Here is a 22,577-nt window from a genome sequence, read left to right on the forward strand (position 1 = left end):
CAAATTATCGACTAAAGAAAGCTGATCAAGATAGCCGAATAACATGTTACAAGGCCCTAGTGCAAACACATTATTAGATGGCATGGGATGGAACAGTTATTGAAAGCGTATCGAATTTGATTCTACGCGTTAAATAGAGCATGAACCATTTAAAAAAGACAAAAAATCAGCTCTTTGATTACGCGTGTACACCTTAAGGCCTATAATCCAGTAAATACTTTGGATAACTTGGAAAGAACGGCTAATGAAGGCGTATCCAGTTTGGTTTAATGGACAAAATACGGCATGAATCAGTTTAACCAGTTAAACTAAGAAGTATCAACCTTTCGGTAGCGCTTGTAATGATTAAGTCCTATACTGCCCACAATCGCATATTTGTCCCATATGAATAGAAAATCCAGCAAAGATGGGACCAATATGCGATCATAGGCAGTATACTCCTAGAATTCTTGGATGACCTGGAAAGGAACAGTTATTGAAGGCGTATCTAAGGTGATCCTACGGATTCGATAGAGCATGAACCATTTTTAAAAAGAGATAACAGCCCCTTGATTGCGCGTGGGTAAAAAAACCTCACATTTTCAGACACTTAACCTTAACCGACAACTCGCAACAGTTGTAATCGACGGGGAATCCTGCCACATTGTTTCCTACTGAAAATTAATGGCCAGATTGCACTATGGGCTCAAAAGCTATGGCCAACATACTATTTCTATATATGTATGTTTTTTTTTCTAACTGTGACGCCACAATCATCGCGAATTCACACGGAATATAGCTTACTGTTATTAATATTGATCCTATAGTCTACTTTGAATAAATGATTAATTTTGTTGATTTAGTCTTCTCTTTCTGGTACCTACATACATACATATAACTAATTACTTGTAGCTATATTTACTATGCATATATGCTTCCATTGGGTAGAATATTTCGGCAGTTTTCTCCTGTGGGTTGCTTTTTTTTATCGTGAACTGATTCTATGGCATACTGGCGTATATATATACTCTCGCGGGGATTTAGTTTAGTTTACCCGGCTGTAGATGTTTGTTTGTTTTCCGCTGTGCTGATATTACTTTTATAAATATTTGCACTCGGTGCCATTGGCGGGAAGCTAATCCGTTGAAACGGTTCTTCGGGGTGATGCAGATCGTAGGTGCAATTATTGGTGCCATTGGTTCCCTCTGTAAACACTATGATACGCCGGTATAATCGTAAATTGAATTTTACTACTGTTTTATCAAGTACGAAGCCGCATGAAAGCGAACAGACGTTCAAGATTAGATAGAACTGATTGGAGTGTGTTTCATCAGCTAGCTCTGTGGTGCGGGGCATATATCGCACTGTGAAGCCGTAAATCAACAGTTTCTGTTCGCCGGGGAGTTGGAAAAGCTTATCCTGCCAGCTGCTTGCCGTACAATGGGTACGTAGATAGATGCTGCGATAAGGTTAAAAGACAGTTCTGTGGAAACACCACGCGTCTCACAATGCTCGGGTTAGTTGATGGAAATTGATTTTCCAGTTACTCGTTAGAAGAACACGACCCGTCAGCACAGCGAGGAAAACATACAAGCAGAACCATTGAAGAAGAGATATTTTCAACAATGAAGCCAAATGGATTTCGAGATGTGTCAGCAATCGTCAGCAAGGAAAGATAGGACAACGACGAAAACGAGCATCAATTTCTTGTCTCCATTTACCCCATTCGTTACCTTTGACTATGGGTCGAACGAGAAGACTTGCAGCACACACTAGTTGCAGTGAGTTTTTTTGTTCAGACCACCACCATTGACAATGCACAAGTTCAACTGCATTACAATGTTGGATGTTGATATACATGCAGAACGTCTCCATAAGTAAAGCGTGTGCTTTGGTGGCTTAGAATGTAAATGCTCTGGAAAAGTCAACATAAATATTGTTCATGTAAAATGTAGCGTTTCCGTCGTCTGACCTATCACTTGCAGCATTTCTACATTTTGTTTTGATGAGACCAAAGTATGTTAGCGTTTTACGGGGCATCATAGGAGATTTTTTTTTAGTTTTTTTTGTGGGGAACATCCTTTACCCATCAGTTTTTGCATTTCTCGTATACTTACTATGTTTTTTTCAACCAGCCGGGTTCCAAGGTCAGTCCAGCGATTCCGGTGGAGCAGGGCTTCCTGTTCACTGGTGCCCTGACTACCCGTCGCTGGTGGTATTTCGTCGCGTTCTACTCAGTCTAGTCCCCGGCGGTGGATCTAGCCTACACCGACGGAGAGTTCCCCGACAAAAGAATTTCTCCCGGCAACGATTCTCTTTGGTCGTTGCACCATTTCTTTTGCAAAACAGATGATATGTGCGATACTACCCTGTCGACCGCATTCCAAGTGCTTTCCTCTCGACACATTTCTTCAACAACGTTCTCCAAGCTTAAGCCGGTTATTTCCCTTCGTAGTGCCTCAAACCTTGGACATACGAAAACCACGTGCTCCGGCGTTTCTTCGACGTTCTCACAATTCGGACAGAACGGTGAGTTGGCATGTCCGAACCGATGCAGATACTTCCTGAAGCATCCGTGGCCCGACAGGAACTGCATCAGGTGGAAGTTTACCTCGCCATGCTTTCTATTTATCGTTCGAAATAAGAAGGTGGGTCCACCTTCCTTTCTTCGTACTGTTCCACTCCTGTTGCCATCTCGCCAATGGGTAACATCCCGGTAATAATGCATGCTGCCTCCGACGATATTGTTCTATACGCGCTTGCAACTCGTATGGCCATCAGCCGGAACACACTTTTTAGTTTTTCACGGTTCCGCTTGGTTTGCAGTGTTTTCCCCGAAGCAGGAACTCTATACCGCAGTATCGACGACGAGACACTAGCTAGCAGACGCCTCGTGCTTCTTCTTGGTCCGTCAACGTTTTGGCATGACCCTCCGATTACGATCTCCATCCGTTGGATTGCTTTGCAGTTGCTGACTAATAGCACCTCCGTTTTTTGGTGAGCTATCTGTAGCTTGACTCCATTCATCCCACTCTCGATTGTGGTTATCGCCTCCGTCACAGACGCCTCCACTTCTTAAAGTGTCTCGCCCACCACTGTTAGTGACACGTCGTCCGCAAAATCCATGATTTTTACTTTCCTGTGCAGCTGCAGTGTCAGGACTCCATCATACATCCCGTTCCAGAGAGTTGGGCTAGGTATGGAACTCTGAGGAATACCCACCGTAACACGCATCGACTTTTGCCCTTCGTTCGTGTCATATACCAGAACTCTTCTCTGAAAGTAGCTATTCAGAATGTGACACATATAGTCGGGAGCCCGTATTCTGTGCAGCGCTGCGGCAATAGCTTCAAAACTGGTGCTGCTGAACGCGTTTTTCCCGTCTATCGTAACCACTGCGCAGTATCGATCTCCTCTTCGCTTCTGTTTGGACGCTTTCTCAGCACTTTCGAGTACAGTCCGGATTGCATCCACAGTTGATACTCCTTTTCGGAATCCGAACTGCATCATTGACAGTCCACCCTCACCCTCTATACACTTCGTCAACCTGTTGAGGATGATCCTCTCCAGGAGCTTCCCAATTGTATCTATCAGGCATATCGGTCTATACGAGGCCGGATTCTCCGGCGGCTTTCCAGGTTTTGGCAGCAATACCAGCTTCTGGGTCTTCCACATTTCTGGAAAGTTACCCTCGTCCAGGCACCGCTGAAGTACCGTTCTGAACATATTCGGATATGCCAAGATCGCAGCTTTCAGAGACACGTTTGGTATTCCATATGGAGCGGGGGCTCGGGAGCCGTTTTCAGGTGCCTCGCTGCTTCTGTCAGCTCGTCATTGCACACTTGTCGATCCTCGGCAATTGCTTCCGCATCTTCGCCGTATGGTGTCGGTGGCCACGTAGTCAGGTCGTGTTTCGGGAAGAGACCTTCCACGATTTCCTTCAGCATTACTGGACACATTTCAGCTGGCGTCGATGGGCCTTTGATCTTCGCCATCACAATTCTGTACGCATAACCCCTGGGATTGGCGTCTGCTTCTCGGCATAGCTCCTTGTAGCAGTCTGATTTGCTTGTCTTGATTGCCCGTTTCAATGCGGTTCTAGCTTCCCGGAACACCATCTTGCGCTTCTCTCTTTCTGGTTCCGTCCTCGCTCTCTGTGCCCGCCTCCTGGATCTGAGACAAGCAGCACGCAGCGCACTGAGTCTATCGTTCCACCAGTAAGCTGGACGGCGATCGAAATTATTCTTATTATAAATCATGACAACAGTATTTCGCTTGTTTATATTTGCGAAAGAATATTCACATATGTGATGCTATTTAAGCAAACGATTGTACCCCGTTTGGCATAAAGTTTTTTGGCATAATGCGGTTTGGCATACTGTCGTTTGGCATAAAGTCAGGCATAAAGGCATAAAGTCGGCTATTATGCCGTTTGGCATAACGGTAGTTTGGCATAATGGTCGTTTGGCATAAGGTCATTTGGCATAATTGTTATTTGAGCTGTGTAATGGATAAGTAGGATTTGTTGAGCCATTCAGTTACGTGGTTTCCTTCATATGGGCAATACATGATAATTGGGAACGGAATTGTATGGCGTGACAAGTTGAGAATAAAGAAGCTTCCAGTCAAAACGGGACCATTTGAAGGGATTTTAAAAGAAGGGATAATTATTTTCTTTTCCTAAAGCCGAGCAAATACCTGAATTGAAGGAATTGTGGATCCTTACTTCTTTTTCGATCCTCTTACAAGGTTCACCGTGTTGGACTCGCGATTCGTTTCATCAAACTCGAACTGTTTGAAAACAGTATAGAACGATTAGATCTTGGTCCAAAACTCCCATTACATATCATGTGTTACTTTTGAAGATTGTTTAAGCTGAGTTGAGAATTTCGAAAACCTCATTTAAAGGAGGTTTTATCTCTGTTCGCCTTATATCGGGCAAATGCATTCATCTAAACAAGCCATTCTTATCCCTCACCTTAAAACCGACAAATGCGTTTATTAAAAGAAGGTATTACCAACTCTGTTCGCCTTATATCCGGCAAATGTGTTCACCTAAAGAAGGCATTATCAACTCTGTTTGCCTTAAACCGGGCAAACGCATGTATTTGAAGAAAGCGTTATCAACTCTGTTCGCTTTATATCGGGCGTATTTGCGTTCAATAAAAGAAGACATTATAAACTCTGTTCGCCTTAAACCGGGGCAACGCATTTATTTAAAGCAGGTGGTATCTTCTATGTTCGTCATATACCGGGCAAATGCGTTCATTAAAAGAAGGCATTATCAACTCTGTTCGCCTCATATCGGGCAAATGCGTTCATCTACAGAAGGCATTATCACCTGTGTTCGCCTTAAACCATTATCACAGACAAACAGACGTAACAGCTTGAACATTTAGCTGAAAAATCCATCGCTCAACTCCTCTACCACCACCTTGCGAGCATGTTACACGAAACAATGTTTCGTATGACATTGTCACCAGAAGGCGCTAGAGTGAAATGTCAAACTCGAAGGATTACGACGCTAGCGCCTCTGGTTGTGAAAGGCGTAATCAATCAAATTCAAATTGATCGTTGAAGTCATGGTCGATGGTAATTTCTCTAGTGTTACGTCTGTTTGTCTGTGCCATTATCCTCTGTATGCCTTATATTGGGCAAATGCGTTCATTAAAAGAAGGCATTATCATCTCCGTTCGCCTACAAAGGCGTTCATTTGAAAAGGCATTACCCCCTCTGTCTGCCTTATATTGAACAAATGCATTCATCCGAAGAAGGCATTATCTCCTATGTTTGCCTTATACTGGACAAATGCGTTTATTTTAAGAAGGCATTACCTCCTGTGTTTGCCATAAACAGTTACTGTTCATTTAAAGAAGGTATTATTTCCACTGTACACCTATGTTAATAGAAAGAAGGTGTTATCTCCTCACTTACACCAGTTCGTAGAATAGAACTTTTCCAGATAATAATGGCGTAGAATGATAATTTAAGTCAAAAATATTTATTAAACATAAGCTTTATTGCGTTTATCTATGTAACTCTAAGTAGTATATATTTTTATTCTAAACAAATTCTTTTCAAAGATTGTCATTTTACGATTCTTCGGTATCTGTGGGTGTTAAAAATAGTAATAGTAGAAACCTACAGATTCGAAATGTATTCGAGCTAATGGACTTTCGAGGTAATGGATCTCAGGGTACTGTCCCATCCGGAGTAATGGCATTCGGGGTACAGGGACCGAACGGTTGTATACTATTTCGCCGAAAAACTTTTCGCGGATTTTGTTTTTTCGCGGTACGACATTTCGCGGAATGTATCAACTCTCCGAAACACATTCCGCGGAATGAACCTTTTTTCCGAAAGACATTTCGCGGAATGTACCTTTTCACCGAAAATCATTCCGCGGAATGCCATTCGGCGGAGTTCAGTTAGAACAATTATCATTCAAATATTCAACGATTTTTGCCTAATTACATGAAATCCGGGCTAATTTTTTTTTTATTTAATGCAAACCCGAACCCGACCCGTACCGAGAATTTTTGCTTTCGTAAACCCGTACTCGACCTTGCCGATAATGCCTTGTTTAATAGAACGCGTCTGCCCGGTATATGGCAGAGAGAGATGTAACGCCTTTTTTTAATGGATGCATCTGCTTGGTATAAGGCGAAGGGAGGGGTAACGCCTTTTTTAAATGAATGCATCTGCCCTGTATGAGGCGAAATGAGTTGATAATGCCTTCCTTAAAACAACGCGTCTGCCCGGTATAAGGCGAAGGGAGGGGTAGCGCCTTCTTTAAATTGATGCATCTGCCCGGTATAAGGCGAAAGGAGTTGATAATGCCTTCTTTAAAACAACGCGTCTGCCCGGTATAAAGCGAAAAAAGTTGATAATGCCTTCCTTAAATCAACGTGTCTGCCCGGTATAAGGCGAAGGGAGGTGTAGCGCCTTCTTTAAATGGATGCATCTGCCCGGTATAAGGTGAAATGAGTTTATAATGCCTTCTTTAAAAGAATGCGTCTGTCCGGTATAAGACGAAGGCAGAGGTAACGCCTTCTTTAAATGGATGCATCTGTCTGGTATAAGGCGAAGGGAGGGGTAACGCGTTCCTTAAATGGATGCATCTGCTTGGTATAATGCGAAAGGAGTTGATAATGCCTTCTTCAAAAGAACGCGTCTGCCCGGTGGAGGGAGGGGTAACGCCTTCTCTAAATGGATGTATATCCAGATATAAGGCGAAAGGAGTTGATAATGCCTTATTCAAATGAACGCGTCTGCCCGATATAAGGCGAAAGGAGGGGTAACGTCTACTTTAAATGCATGTATCTGCCCGGTATAAGAAACAATTGAAATTTTAAAAAATACTTCCAAATATTCTGGGAGGCCTGCCTTAGCCGTGCGGGAAGATGCGTTTCTGCCAACCAAGACTATGCTGAAGGAGGCTGGGTTCAACTGCAACCGGTCTGGGAAATTTATCGGGTATAAAAGGTATTTAGGTATAAAAGTTTTAAAGTGTAAATCTCGTGTTTAACGATTGCAATAAAAAATGGTAACCTGGCTTAGAAACCTCGCAGGTAATAATTGTAGGAAAGAAAGGAAAGGTACAAACCGCCAAATGTCGTACCGCGAAAAGTTACAAACCGCCAAATGTTATTCCGCGAAATGTTCAACCGCGAAAATGAATTCCGCGAAAAAGATTTCGGTGATATGTTATACAATCGGACCGAACGCCATTCGGTCGAATGCCGTTTGGCCGAACGGGTCGTTTGGCCGAATAGCCAAAAAAAATTGACCTCATTTTAAGAGTAGTCCTTCTTCCTCCTTCCTTCCTCCTCATTCCTTATCCTTCTTTTTTCCATCCTCTATCTTCTTTTTTCCATCCTCTATCTTCTTTTTTCCATCCTCTTTCCTTCTTCATATTTCCTTCTTCTTTTTTCCTTCTTCCTTTTTCCTTCTCCCTTCTTCCTTCTTTCTGCCTCCTTCGTCCTTCTTTCTGCCTTCTTCGTCCTTCTTTCCTCTTCTTTCTTCCTTAGTTTTTCTTCCTTCCTTTTCCTTCTTCCTTCTTTCGTCTTCCTTTTTTCTTCTTCCTTCCTCCTTCTTAATTCTTTCTTCTTCCTTCTTCCTTCTACCTTCTTCCTCCTTCCTTCTTCCTTCTTTCTGCTTTCTTCGTCCTTCTTTCCTCTTCTTTCTTCCTTAGTTTTTCTTCCTTCCTCTTCCTTTTTCCTTCTTCCTTCTTCCTCCTTTCTTCATCCTTCTTCCTTCTTGCTTCTTCCTTCGTCCCTCTTTCCTCTTCTTTCTTCCTTAGTTTTTCTTCCTTCTTCCTCCATCCTTCTTTCATCCTTCTCTGTTTTTCCTCCATTCTTCTTCCTTTTTCCTTCTTCCTGCTTCCGTCTTTCTGCTTTCTTCGTCTTTCTTTCCTCTTCTTTCTTCCTTAGTTTTTCTTCCTTCCTCTTCCTTCTTCTTTCTCTTCTCTTCTCTTCCCTCTTTCCTCCTCCTTTCTTCTTCCTTCTCCCTTTTTCTTTCTTCCTTCTTTTTTCTTGCTTCTTCCTCTTCCTTCTTCCTTCTTCCTTTTTCCTTCTTACTTCTTCCTTCTTGCTTCTTCCTTCTTCCTTCTTCTCTCTTCCTTCTTCCTTATTCCTTCTTTCGTCTTCCTTTTTCCTTCTTCATTTTTTCTTCTTCCTTTTTTCTTCTTCCTTCTATATTCTTTCTTCTTCCTCCTTCCTTCTTCCTTCTTCCTTCTTTTTTCTTTGTTTTTACTTCTTCCTTCTTATTCCTTCCTTTTTCTTTCTCCCTTCTTCTTTCTTCCTTCTACCTTCTTCTTTCTTGCTTTTCACTTCGTAAGAAAGCGTATTTCAACTATTCGGATAAATGACCCTTTCGATCAAATGGCATTCGGCCAAAAGACCCTTAACCTTCTTCACCATCCCATCAGGATTCCCGAGTATAGAAAAAATGACACGATGAAAAGATTTTCTGGCATGCAGTGCCTGTCAATGGGCCACATGTAGTGTATCCTTTGAAATACCACGCGGGCCGCAGCAACAGGCCTAGGGGGCCGCACTTTAGGGATCACTATTTAAGTTGATTGCAGCGTCGCCCCTCTAGAATGATTTCGTTTATAGCTTGATGGCTTTCATCAAAACTCATGACAACGTAGTATTTTTACATATTTGTTCAACTTTCCCAGTAAAATGTTCTATCTATAATCGCAGCTGATTCCAAGACGAATCAGTTAGTGAGGAAATCTTGCAAATCGGACCATCGTGAGTTATTTTGCCTCAAAGGAAATGCAAACTCATTTTTATATATAGTGATTAATTATACTGCCGCTAATCGCAAGTCGAGCACATCTGTATATGGAGGCCCATATACAGATGTGCTCGACTTGCAGTTAGCGGCAGTATAAAGGTAATCAATTGTGTGAACATAGTAAATACCAGGAGTTCGATTTCAACCACCATCTTCTACAAACATAATATTGGCACTGACTGGAGTTGTGATGCGATACTAACACGAAACACTGCCACCTGCAGAGCGTAGGTAACATTTGAACTGAGAACAGGAAATCGGTTGCTTCTTGGGAGTATTATGTTTGCTTTACTTCATATTACAGTTGAAATGCAAATGGGGATTGATCCACATAGGTGTGACTCCAAAATGGTAGGTTTATCGCCTTCCGTGTTGATCGATTCAAGTTGGCATGACGTCTTCCATATTCATGGGAACACGGGATGTATGGAAAAGGAACCTTTATGTATTAGACGGTGTGAGTAAATCCATTTATGCACCATAGCTAGACAGAGTATGAGAAAATCTATATGAACCGGCAGGATACAAGTAGGTTTAAATCATATTATTATACTCCACACATGTAAAAGCTTGGTTGGAAAAGAGAAATGGATTAAGTATACATTACGGTGCCTCTAGTCTTCAAAACCCTTTGCAAAGTGTTCAGTTTCTGTGTGTAGATTATTGCCTTTTCAGATATTAGGTGAGCAGCATTTAAGGCAATATGTCGCTATAGAAAGATGGGAAGGGTTCATTGACTATGCTTTAGTAGGATTATTTGTTTCGCTCCTAATCCGGCAAGCTGATTCGTGTTGTAACCATGTCACATGGAAGGCTATTCAACAGGATAATTGATTGATTTAGGAAAGTGATCCTTTGACAGTGCTTACAAAAGCGGTAAGGAGCAACAAAAAAGAATATTCATCATATTTTTAATCCTTCGGTCGTTGTGATGAATGTATTCTTCTGCCTAGACCTTTATTTAATCAAGAAATAGAGTAGATCAATTTGCTTCTGAAAACTGTATTTCTGCCATTTCCTTTATAATACCTAGCACTAAAATACTGGCGTTTGTTATACATATAGGCAAGCCATATCTCGATACGTAAACTGTCGTTCGTTTACGCACTGTCGAAGCAAACAAAATCAGAAGATTTTATTTTTTATTTTAGTCGCCAAGCGATAGAATCGCGTCGCTTGTGTTTGGGGGAACCTTTTATGCGCAATGATGTGCCAGCAGTTCATAGGTAGTGTTCATATATACACGTGTGGAAGCATATACAGCAACGACAACTGTACTACATGTGATCCTACGGAAACTCTTGTCATGTTCATCTAGAGAAAACCTTTAAGCCAAAGAGCGGAAGAAAACGGCTCAAACCCAATATGAAATATTAATGAAATAAATTTTACGCTATCGTTCTGTAAAAATAATAGTAAAAAGAATATTAAATCTAGTTGCTACCTTAGCCCAAATTTTGCATGTCAGCTATTGTAGTTGGCAGGAATTGAATCCAAAACAGAATGAAAAAGTCTCATCTCTGTATACATATACGATATGTACTGCCACTAACCGCAAGTCGAGCACATCTGTATATGGGCCTCCATATACAGATGTGCTCGACGTGCGGTTAGCGGCAGTGTAGCATATCGTGAGAGACTTTTTTTTTCGCAAGCTGTCATGTTAAAGAACTGATTCGGGAGGTTATACCAAAAGATATTTTAGTTACTAGATAAAGGTTGTCGCTGTCGTCGCTGTCCGGAACATCTTTTGCTGGCGATGATAGGAGAGCTAAATGTCAAAAAAGGAAAATCCATACGATTTGACCCAACATGTTCCGGACAGCAGAACAAAGGGAACCGAAGCGACAATCTTTATCTACACAGTTCGAACGAAACCAGTAAATTTCCGTTTAAGTAGATGTAACAAATTGACCTCCGTGTTAAGCAACGTAAGGTTATAGGTTGTTTTAAATTTACACGTGCTGTAATTTACGAGTTTATATTTTTATAAGAAAATAAAAAAATGCGGCCATCATGGGAATCGAACTTCAATCCACAGAGTGAGAGGCCACCTCGTTAGCCACTCGTGCATTTCAACTTCTTGAATGCGAGCCGACCAAATAGTATCAAGTTAAGCGTTCTGTCGATTTGATTATTCTTCATCAGACTGAACGATAACTTAAATTTACATGACACGGAAACTTCTTCGAGACGCGAATGTTTGAGACTCAGTATACTGAATACATCACAGATTTCTCGAAGGGATGTTATAAAATCATTGATTGCGATGAAATGCTGCGTTATGAGGGCCACTTTGTACAAACATCCGAATTTTTCAATTTTATTGATGCTTATATGAATAAAATAAGCGCCAGCTGCGGTTTGCATGAAATCGAATGGGATTTGTTTTGATTTGTTTTGACAGCCACGTTCTGGCACAACAAGGTTTCCGTTAGACGCATGTAAAATTAAGTCATGTTGAATGGAAATATCAACGATTTTATCGTTTACATCACAGAAATTGAAAATTATGATCTAGTACACATTCTGTTACCAAATTTTACATTCAGTAAGGATTTCCGTCGTGGCTAATTTTCAGAATATTTTACTGTGTAGTAACTAAAATATCTTTTGTTATACCTCATGATACATTTCTTTTAAAAAGCTCCAAACGCGGGGAGCACTGGTAGTGATGATACATTTCAACTTGTTCTACTCAGCGCACAGTGGCGGAAAGCCGCACAAAACCTCAAATTTTTTTTCGTGATTTTCGTGAAGCCCATATTTTTTTTAATTTACGATATAAGGGAACTGTACCGGTTTTGGCCATGTTCCTAATTTGGCTTCTACGCTGCTTTCAACTGATCGATTATTTTGGAAAAATATGTATTTTTCAGGGTTGACCAAAACCGGTGCACTTCCCCTATATTGAATGAGCCTGTTCCAAAATTTTTTGATTGTGGCTTGTAAATTGGTGTCTTGTTGAAGTTCATTCCGTAAAGTGTCTCCCGAACAAATATGTATGGGAAAATGAAATTTGGCTAAACTTTTTTGGGAAAGATTCGAAAAGATCTTTGATCGATCGATTTGGGGCAGCAGGGACTATGTCCAAGGGCTTGACGATCCCTCCCCAGGCCATCTGTGAGTTGTGGGGCTTGCCTAGGATGTGGTGGGGTTTGACAGTGGGCCCTGTCAAACATCTATAAAAAGCTGCATGTATCCGCAAGTAGGCCCTGTCGTAGCCAAGCAAATCCATCTTCCGATTTGCCTTTTACCAACGAAAACAAGCGCGGAACACCGAAGGATAATTCGCATGTTCACGCCTCAAATACATAACACAGAATGATCGTTTATTTTCACCGTTCGAATCATCTAGAATTCCTGTCAGCCTACTGAGATTGAATTTCAAATTTCTTCTCATTAGCTTCTTAGTATGCTGGCATTTCAAATGCCAACTACGATTGAATTTCAAATTCGTTAACATTTTTTCTATTAATGTCATTTTTAAATATTTTAGTTTATTCCATTATTTTTAACATGAAATAAGAAATACGTTCCACATTATCCATCAATGTAACCAACAAATGCAAATGCATTTTTCAGACTAACTTTATTCCCCACAGGCCCCACCAAAGCGACCGTGTGCCGCTCAAAGCGCACAAGCCCAAGTCCTGGTGTTAGGTGGGACGCTAAACAGCCCTGACACGACGGCCTTCCGACGAAACAGGAGGTTTGCGCAGGCCCAATAAGCCGCCTGGAAAACCAATCATTACAAACAATATAAGAGATAATGCGACTCGATATAATCGGCAAAGACCTAGGCTACGAATACAGGATCACGATTGGAAGCTTGGAACATGGAACTGCAAGTCGCTAGGTTTTGCAGGTTGCGACAGGATGATCTACGATGAATTACATCTTCGCAACTTCGATGACGTGGCGCTGCAGGAGATTTGCTGGACAGGACAGAAATTGTGGAAATGCGGGCATCGGGCATCACCAACGAGCTTGGAACCGGCATCATAGTGCTGGGAAAGATGCGCCAACGCGTGATTGGGTGGCAGCCAATCAACGCGAGGATATGCAAGCTGAGGATTAAAGGCCGTTTCTTCAACTATAGCACCCGACGACGAGAAAGAAGCGTTCTACGCACAGCTGGAGCAGACATACGATGGATGCCCATTGCGGGACGTCAAAATCGTCATCGGTGACATTAACGCACAGGTAGGAAGGGAAGAAATGTATAGACCGGTCATCGGACCGGATAGTCTGCACACCGTATCGAATGACAACGGCCAACGATGCATAAACATCGCAGCCTCCCGCGGAATGGTAGTCCGAAGCATCTTCTTTCCCCGCAGAAATATCCACAAGGCCACATGGAGATCACCTAACCAAGAAACGGAAAACCAAATCGACCACGTTCTAATCGACGCAGTGCGAATATTGAATCCGACCACTACCCCTAGCAACACAATTCAAGTAGATTTAGTTGAAATAACTCATATATGACCATATTTGGTCATATATGAGTATCATAAACTGATTTACAACATGTGTGTTGCTCGGGACCTCGTTGCAGTATACCTGCGCTTAAAACTCTTGACGGTGTACAACACGCGTCGAAGTCGGACGCCGCGGCTTAACATTGGGCGGCTACAAGACGGTAGACTAGCCCAAGAATACGCACAGCAGCTGGAAGTGGCACTCCCAACGGAAGAGCAGCTAGGCGCAGCGTCTCTTGAAGATGGCTGGAGAGATATTCGATCCGCCATTGGTAGCACCGCAACCGCTGCACTTGGCACGGTGCCCCCGGATCAGAGAAACGACTGGTATGACTGCGAATGTGAGCAGTTAGTGGAAGAGAAGAATGCAGCATGGGCGAGATTGCTGCAACACCGCACGAGGGCGAACGAGGCACGATATAAACGGGCGTGGAACAGACAAAACTCGATTTTCCGGAGGAAAAAGCGCCAGCAGGAAGATCGAGACCGTGAAGAGACGGAGCAACTGTACCGCGCTAATAACGCACGAAAGTTCTATGAGAAGTTGAACCGTTCACGTAAGGGCCACGTGCCACAGCCTGATATGTGTAAGGACATAAACGGGAACCTTCTTACGAACGAGCGTGAGGTGATCCAAATGTGGCGGCAGCACTACGAAGAACACCTGAATGGCGATGTGGCAGACGAAGATGGCGGTATGGTGGTGGATCTTGGAGAACGCGTGCAGGACATAATTCTACCGGCTCCGGATCTCCAGGAAATGCAGGAGGAGATTGACCGGCTGAAAAACAACAAAGCCCCTGGGGTTGACCAACTACCAGGAGAGCTGTTTAAACACGGTGGTGAGGCCCTTCTTAGCCGTATGATAAGACGCGCGACTACAAAGCAAGACCATGCTGAGGGTGGTTGGATTTTATTCCTGGTGCCGGTCTAGACAATTTTCGGATTGGAAATTGTCGTGACTTCCCTGAACATAAAATTATCATCGTGTTAGCCTCATGATATACGAATGCAAAAATGGTAACTTGGCTTAGAAACCTCGCAGTTAATAACTGTGGAACTGCTTCTTGACCACTAAGCTGCGAGGTGGCTCTATCCCAGGGTGGGGATGTAATGCCAGTAAGAAGAAGAAGAATGTGAGGCACTGGCTAGAGCGCTGAACTGGGTCATTATCTTGATTTGGGAGGAGGAAGTTTTACCGCAGGAGTGGATGGAAGTTGTCGTGTGTCCCATCTACAAAAAGGGCGATAAACTGGATTGTAGCAACTATCGCGCAATCACATTGCTGAACGCCGCCTACAAGGTACGCTCCCAAATTTTATGCCGCCGACTAACCAATTGCAAGAGAGTTCGTGGGGCAGTACCAGGCGGGTTTTATGGGCGAACGCTTCACCACAGACCAGGTGTGAACCATTCGCCAAGTACTGCAGTAATGCCGCGAATACAACGTGCCCACGCATCATCTATTCATCGACTTCAATGCCGCATATAATACAATGGATCGGGACCAGCTATGGCAGCTAATGCACGAACACGGATTTCCGGATAAACTGACTCGGTTGATCAAAGTGACGATGTATCGGGTGATGTGCGTAGTTCGAGTTTTAGGGGCATTCTAGAGTCCCTTCGAAACGCGCAGAGGGTTACGGCAAGGTGATGGTCATTCGTGTCTGCTATTCAACATCGCCTTGGAAGGGGTAATACGAAGAGCAGGGATTAACACGAGTAGTACAATTTTCAATAAGTCCGACTAAGCTATTTGGCTTCACCGACGACATTGATATTATGGCACTTTGAGACATATCTTACATGGCAAATCTTATGTACCAAAACCAACCTTTTTTTGTACATTTTGGGGCCCCCACAGGCTGTCGGCTCCGGGGCCCCCTTCCGGCTAAATCCGGCCCTGTAAGCAGGTAATGTCAAAATGCACATTTTTTAACCAAAAATCGTCAATAAATTCGTGAATATTGAAAATAAGAAGAAACTGTCTTGGAAAGGTAATTTTTTTTACGGCGACGAACAACTTTGTAGAACATTTGAAAAATCTAAAAAATATATTGAAGAAAGTATCGTGATTAAACTGATTTTTTGGGGGTCGTTCATAAGTAACGACCGATATCTCGACTTCTATAGCAGATAGAAGTAAAGTTTATGTTGCAAAATTTTTCGTAGCATCTTTTCAAACAATTTTCTTGAAGACACCAATGATGTATCTTTACAATTGGAGGAAAGATAATTTCTTTCTCACTAAAAAAATCTAACTAATAAAAAAAATCCTAAATATGGAGCCTAACTTAATGAAACACTTCTCCGAAGTCAGTTAGCCTCTAAAATCAACTTTTCAAGGAAAAACCTTTTTCGATCACGAATCCCTGCGCCGACTAGTAGATCCAACTAAGAAATGATTGTTCGTTGAAGAACTTGGAACTCGGGCAGCGGATTTTCCGGAAGGTGGCCGTGAAAAAGAGCAGTGAATAGCTATCAAGAATGTCATTGTCGAAAACAGCGAGAACAAACCGGGCGAGCTGCGCACTCATCGGAAAGAGTGGATCACAGGTGCAACCTGGCGGAAGATTGAAGAGCGTAGAGATGAAAAGGCCACGATAGAGCAGCCAAGTACTAGTCCCGTCAACGGTATTCGGCTCTAGAGAAGGAAGATAAACGCTGCTGCAGACGAAAGGGAGACAGCTGCAGATACACTGGCGATATTCGTCTCTTCTACAATATGTCACGACGCCTGACTGGAGCAATGATGAAACCGAAGATGCCGGTGAAAGATCCGACAGGTCAGTTATTTACCGACCCAACTGATCAGCTTAATCGTTGGTTCAAGCAATTGGAAATACTTCTTCAAGTTTTCAAGTAACTTTATTTTTTTCGAAACTTCATTATAGTGATTTTTAGGTTAATTACAAAGTTCATTACTTAAAGTAACTTTTAACTCTCAGGACCGATTTAAACCAAATTTTATAAACAAATTTACTATGAGGAGACGATTCTTTAATATGGTAATTGGGGAAAGGGGAAGGTTCTAGAGAAACGGGTATTGTTCAGAAAACGGACAATTCAGTGTAACTTCTGGACCCCTGGACCGATTTCAACTAAATTTGGAACACACCTTATCTATGAGGAGACGATTATATGGGAGGGCCAGTGGGACAGGAAGAAAAGTATAGGGAGGGTATTGTTCTGAATCCCTGGACCGATTTCAAGCAAAATTTGCCGAGAGTTGACATTTTCAGAATATTGTAGTATTAGGTCAAACGGCATTCGCCCAGACGGCCTAACACAAAGGCAAGCCGGTACATCATCTCTATTGAGAAACAGATCACAGAGCACACACCGATTTGTATGTATGTATCGATCTAGCCTCTCGCAATAAGAATCGCAATAAGTACCGCAATAAGACATTTGAAATAATTTACTTTTCTATCCAGAACAAAGCTAGGTACGTAAAGCTAGTAATTATATAAACATGATCATATCGATTGTCAGACATGACCAGTGCTATAGGCAGCTGCCTTGCTACAATGGACGGCGGTACCATCATCAGCAATATATTTTTTTATCTTTATTAAAGAGATTTTAGTAACTAGGCTGGCTCATCTTTAAACATCAATATCATGTACTCCGAATATATCTATGATAAATTGGTTTGGGTTTAAGTATTTGGTGAGAATCATTCTTTTGGAGAGTAAAAAGGAGACAGACAAAAGTTAACCAGTTTCCGAATTGCGTATTCTATGGACCTTCCCATATCAGTCTAATAATAATATCAAAGTATTTTAAACAAAAATAATATTTCGACGAATATTGATGCAAACGAATATCTTATCAATGAATCTAAAAAAGGACCATCAGATTGTAGGCGGAACATGTGCGCCATTCATTCCCTCCCTGCTGTTCCTCTGCGGCCAAATCCCATAAACAGCCTTCAGCGAATACGTCGAGCAACACGGGAGGCGTAGATAATTCTATTATGCCAGAAATAGACAGTGCAGGACCAATCATAGACCGCAAATTAGAAATAGGAGGAACCACCTTCTAAACAACTCTAAAACTAGACCAACTGCGTAGTTTCGCTCGGGTTGAAACGACTGCTATCTGCCAGCGTCTTGCCACCTGTAGCTCCGCTTGGGTGTTTTTTTTCACCGCACATCGCCGTTTCGGAACCAACCGGATCAGATGGGGACACAAGTACCGCTGGAAGCCATTTCTCCTGATTGAAATTTATTTTTATATCCCTCCGAAGTCACGCACTGCCAGTGTTCTGTGGCTGATAGGATAGGAGGCAATCGGTAGAAAACATGCGTTGATGTGCTACTAAAATAACCCACCTCAACATCTACGGCAGTTTTGAACGGGGAAACAATTTTTATAGCTTAAAGCGATAGGTCTTTAAAGTCCTGTAGTTAAAATTTATCATTTCGTATCCAAAGCCGTAAAAATTGATTATCATGAGAAGGTAATTAACATAAAATTTCTAATTTAGAATCAAATCCAATGAAATGTTTTCAATTTAAACGCTGCTCAAGCGTCGTGTATTGTAATTATTTCCGAATTACACCTTTTCTTCCATATTGGCATTACATCCTTGTTGAAACATTTCCGCCTTATTACTTTGATATTACTATACGGAAATCAGTTTTCTAGTAAATTTAAGAATCACGCGGGCAAAATTTTGACAGCAAGCCTGGTGACACAAAACACCATTATTAACCATTGAAATTTGTATGTTATCAGAGTTTGTAGTAAAAAAATGATCCATTATAGTACACCAACGCGAGAGGTGAAAACGGAATTATACATAGTCTACAGAAAAAATTAATTTGGTAGCTTAATCCTTTTCAATAAATTTCTTTTATATACAGATATCCATTCAAACTTCAAAATGTAGAGACATTTGGTTTTTTAATCAAAAGGGAACTTTTGAATTCATAGGAACTTCACTTTTCTTGTTGTAACGCTCCTTTAATTATTCTATCGAAATCAAAAGAATTAAAAGTAAACGAACTTCCGAAATATTTAGTATACAAATAAGCCAGCTTCAGATATAATACTGCGGATTATGCAAAAAAGAAAGTCTTGAAAATCTGCTCAAACTATTCCCTAAGTTGACTTACCGGCAGCGAACAGGATTGCTTCGGTCCAATTAAACTGCTGGGAAATACTTTTGACGGCAAATGACACGGTCTCGAAGGATGGGATAAACTTTTCGGTTCTCTGGAACGACAAAGAATGGAAAATGAATAAAATTAGCGTTTGTTCGTATGTAAATAATTCAGCGGTACATCATCATCTCGATTTGTCATCAGCTGCGTCAAGCCAAGCGCCACTCATTTCCCTCGGAAACTGCTCTGGAAACTGGAATACGTTGAAAGCAGAAATTCCAAAGACCAAAAAGTCTAGGGGGTTGCCAGATTCCTCCGCATAGCGAAGGGCAGGTAATTTGAGTCGAGTCAGATCGTTCCACTTGAAGAAAATACTCCGGGGTGCTCCCTTCGTCAAGTATGAACTCCTTAATACTGATTCTACATTTCCAACAATTAAAAGTTTTTGTGCTTTCAGATACTTGGAAAAGTTATCCCTTTGGAATTCTGAAAATACCAGACTTTGAGGGCACAACAAAAATAAATCTGATGTCAAAGTTTTGATGTGTTATAAATTAAAAACAATTTCCAATTCCATCCATTTGAGATTTGTTTTCAGCACCACGTGAAGACGCACGGCTGTGATTGAATACAGGGAAAATCATTTCAGGTGGAAAACATTTTTTCGAGAGGGTAATTTTCCCTTGTTATCAATAGGACAGACTGCAATATTTTAATTGAGCTTAATATTATAGGATTGAAAGTAACAGCTCCAGGTAATTATCACTTTTATTCCTTTTCACTACAAGTTTTATTTAATTAAAGAATCTAGACATAGCCTGCCAGCACACGCGACGACACATTCATTGATCAAACGACAGCAAATGCGCATTTTTCAAGTTAGACATCCCTGCTCTGCTAACAATTCAGACTCATTGGCAATGAGATTTCATTCAAAACTTTCGTAATACTGTCTGCAATTTTTCCGAGCCCAGGTTGTTCGAAAACTTTTGATCAGTAAACAGAAGACCCAGCAATGATGCTGGGGCACAACTGCTCGCAAGGAAGAATGCAAACAACTACGCCAGTCTCACCCTCGCGGAGCAGAATAGGGCTGCCACTTAGGAAGCGAAGAGCCTTCTAAATTATGCAAAATGTGAAACAGAAACTGTGCTGAAACAATGGTTCAAGCCCACGGGAGAGTTGGTTGGTATCTTCTTTATGGTGCTTCTTACATGGAACTAGGAAAGCTTCAGTCCAACCACGCAACGGAGGAAAAGAATGGGAAAAGTCATTTGGTTTGTCGGTTTTCTCCATCATGAGCGTCATGAGAATAAGGAGGGTGATTATATAAGCGTAACCAAAACGAGAGTCGCTTGACCTCACGTAAGGAGAAGGTCTCGTTCGGCAGCACATCTATTCCGGTTCTGACCTTCATTGTTCTGCCGCATTCCGGCCAAACGATTTGAATTTTGGTAGATTTTGGTTATGTTCAAATTAGTTTAAAACTGGAGATGTAAAAGATTTTAGAGATCAAGACAAGCTGATGTAGTTTAAAAATATTTCAGTTATAAAATTTACACTAAACGAAACTGAATGTGCTCAGCTGCTCAGAAATATAAATATTTATTCTGGACTAATGTAACGGGTGTTAGGATTTTTCCTCAATTGATTTTTTGGGGCTCCACACGGAGGAATACAATTTGATTGTTTTTACTTTTGATTTATATTTGCACATTTGACATTTGACATTTGACATAGGTTTATCGGAAGAAGGGTTGAATCCAGAAAAACACGAAATAAACTTTCACGTAGACCTCTATAATGCACAGCACATTGTGAAAGGTATCTTTTCTGTCGAGGTTCCTCCAGGAATTCCTCCGGAAGTTCCCCCAGGAATGCTTGCGGAAGTTTCTCCAGAAATTCCTGCGGAAGTTCCTCTAGGATTTCCTGCAAAAGTTTCTCCTAGGATTCCTGCGGAAGTTCCTCCAGGTATGCCTACGGACGTTCCTCCAGGAATTTCCTCCTGGAATTCCTGAAGTTTCTCCAGGAATTTCCTCTGTAGTTCCTCCTGGAATTCCTGCTGAAGTTTCTCCTGAAATTACTCCAGGAATTCATCTAGAAATTCCTCTGGAAATTCCTCCAAGAATTCCTGGGGTAGTTCCTCCAATAATTTCTGCGGAAGTTCCTCTAATAATTCTTGCGGAAGCTCCTCCTTCCTTCAATATTTCCTGCGGAAGTTCCACCCGGAATTCCTGCGAAAGTTCCTTCAAGAAATCCTCCGGAAGTTCTTCCAGAAAATCCTCCAGGAATTCCTGCGGAAATTCCTCCAGGAATTCCTCCGGAAGTTTCTCCAGGAATTCCTCCGGAAGTTCCTCCATGAATTCCTGTGGAAGTTCCTCCAGGAATTCCTCTGGAAGTTCCTCCAGGAATTCCCCTGGAAGTTCCTCCAGGAATTCCTCTGGAAGTTCCTCCAGGAATTCCTCTGGAAGTTCCTCCAGGAATTCCTCCGGAAGTTTCTCCAGGAATTCCTCCGGAAGTTCCTCCATGAATTCCTGTGGAAGTTTCTTCATGAATTCCTGTGGAAACTCCTTTATAAATTTCTGCGGAAGTTCCTCCAGGATTTTTTGTTGAGGCTCCTCCAGGAATTCCACCTACGGAAGTTACTCCAGGAATTTTCCCTGAAATTTCTCATGGAATTCCTGCGTAGTTCCTCCAGGAATTCCTACGGAAGATTCTCCAGAAATTCCTGTAAAAGTTCCTCCAGGAGTTTCGGCGGGAGTTTTTCCAGGATTTCCTGCGGAAGTTCTTCCTGGAATTCGTGAAGTTCCTCCAGGACTTTCCCCTGCAGTTCCTTCTGGAATTCCTGCTGAAATTCCTCCTGAAATTCCTCCAGGAATTCCTTTGGAAGTTCCTCCAAGAATTTTTGCGGAAGTGGCTCCAAGAATTCCTGGGGAAGTTCTTCTAATAATTCCTGCGGAAGTTCCTCTAATGATTCATGCGGAAGCTCCTTCAGGAATTCCTACGGAAGTTCTTCTAATAATTCCTCCAGGAGTTCCCCGGAAGTTCCTCCAAGAAATCCTCCGGAAGTTTTTCCAGGAAATCCTCTGGAAATTCCTCCAGGAATTCTTCCGGAAGTTCCTCCAGTAAATTCTCCGGAAGTTCCTCCAGGAATTCCCTCGTAAGTTCCTCCAGGCATTCCTCCGGAAGTTCCTCCAGGGATTCCTCCGGAAGTTCCTCCAGGAATGCCTGCGAAAGTTAGTCCAGAAATACCTGCAGAAGTTCCTACAGGAATTCTTGAAGATGTTGCTCCATGAATTTTCGCGGAAGTTCCTCCATGAACTCTTGCGGAAGTTTCTCCATGAATTCCTGCGAAAAATCCTCTATGAAATTCTGCGGAAATTCCTCCAGAAATTCTTGTGGAAGCTTCTCCAGGAATTCCCCCTACGGAAGTCTACGGAAGGTACTCCAGGAATTCCCCTTGAAATTCCTCCTGGAATTCCTGCGGAAGATCCTCCTGGAATTCCTGTGGAAGATCCTCCAGGAGTTTCGGCGGAAGTTCTTCTAGGAATTCCTGCGGAAGTTCCTCGTGGAAATCCTGAAGTTCCTCCAGGAATTTCCTCTGTAGTTCCTCCTGGAATTCCTGCTGAAATTCCTCCTGATATTCTTCCAGGAATTCCTCTGGAAGTTCCTCCAAGAATTATTGCAGAAG

The 22,577-nt window shown here is 42.1% G+C and overlaps 1 protein-coding gene across 1 annotated transcript in view; it reads right to left on the reverse strand.

Annotated features, from left to right (window-relative positions):
* Positions 1-22,577, reverse strand: part of LOC134220553 (uncharacterized) — a 286,010-nt gene that overhangs the window by 238,245 nt on the left and 25,188 nt on the right. Inside the window, exon 3 of the mRNA XM_062699640.1 lies at positions 18,899-18,998. Within this exon, the coding sequence (XP_062555624.1) occupies positions 18,899-18,998 (100 nt within the window). The remainder of the gene's footprint in view (positions 1-18,898; positions 18,999-22,577) is intronic.

This window comes from Armigeres subalbatus, chromosome 3 (genome assembly GCF_024139115.2).
Source record: "Armigeres subalbatus isolate Guangzhou_Male chromosome 3, GZ_Asu_2, whole genome shotgun sequence".
Lineage (NCBI taxonomy): Eukaryota > Metazoa > Arthropoda > Insecta > Diptera > Culicidae > Armigeres > Armigeres subalbatus.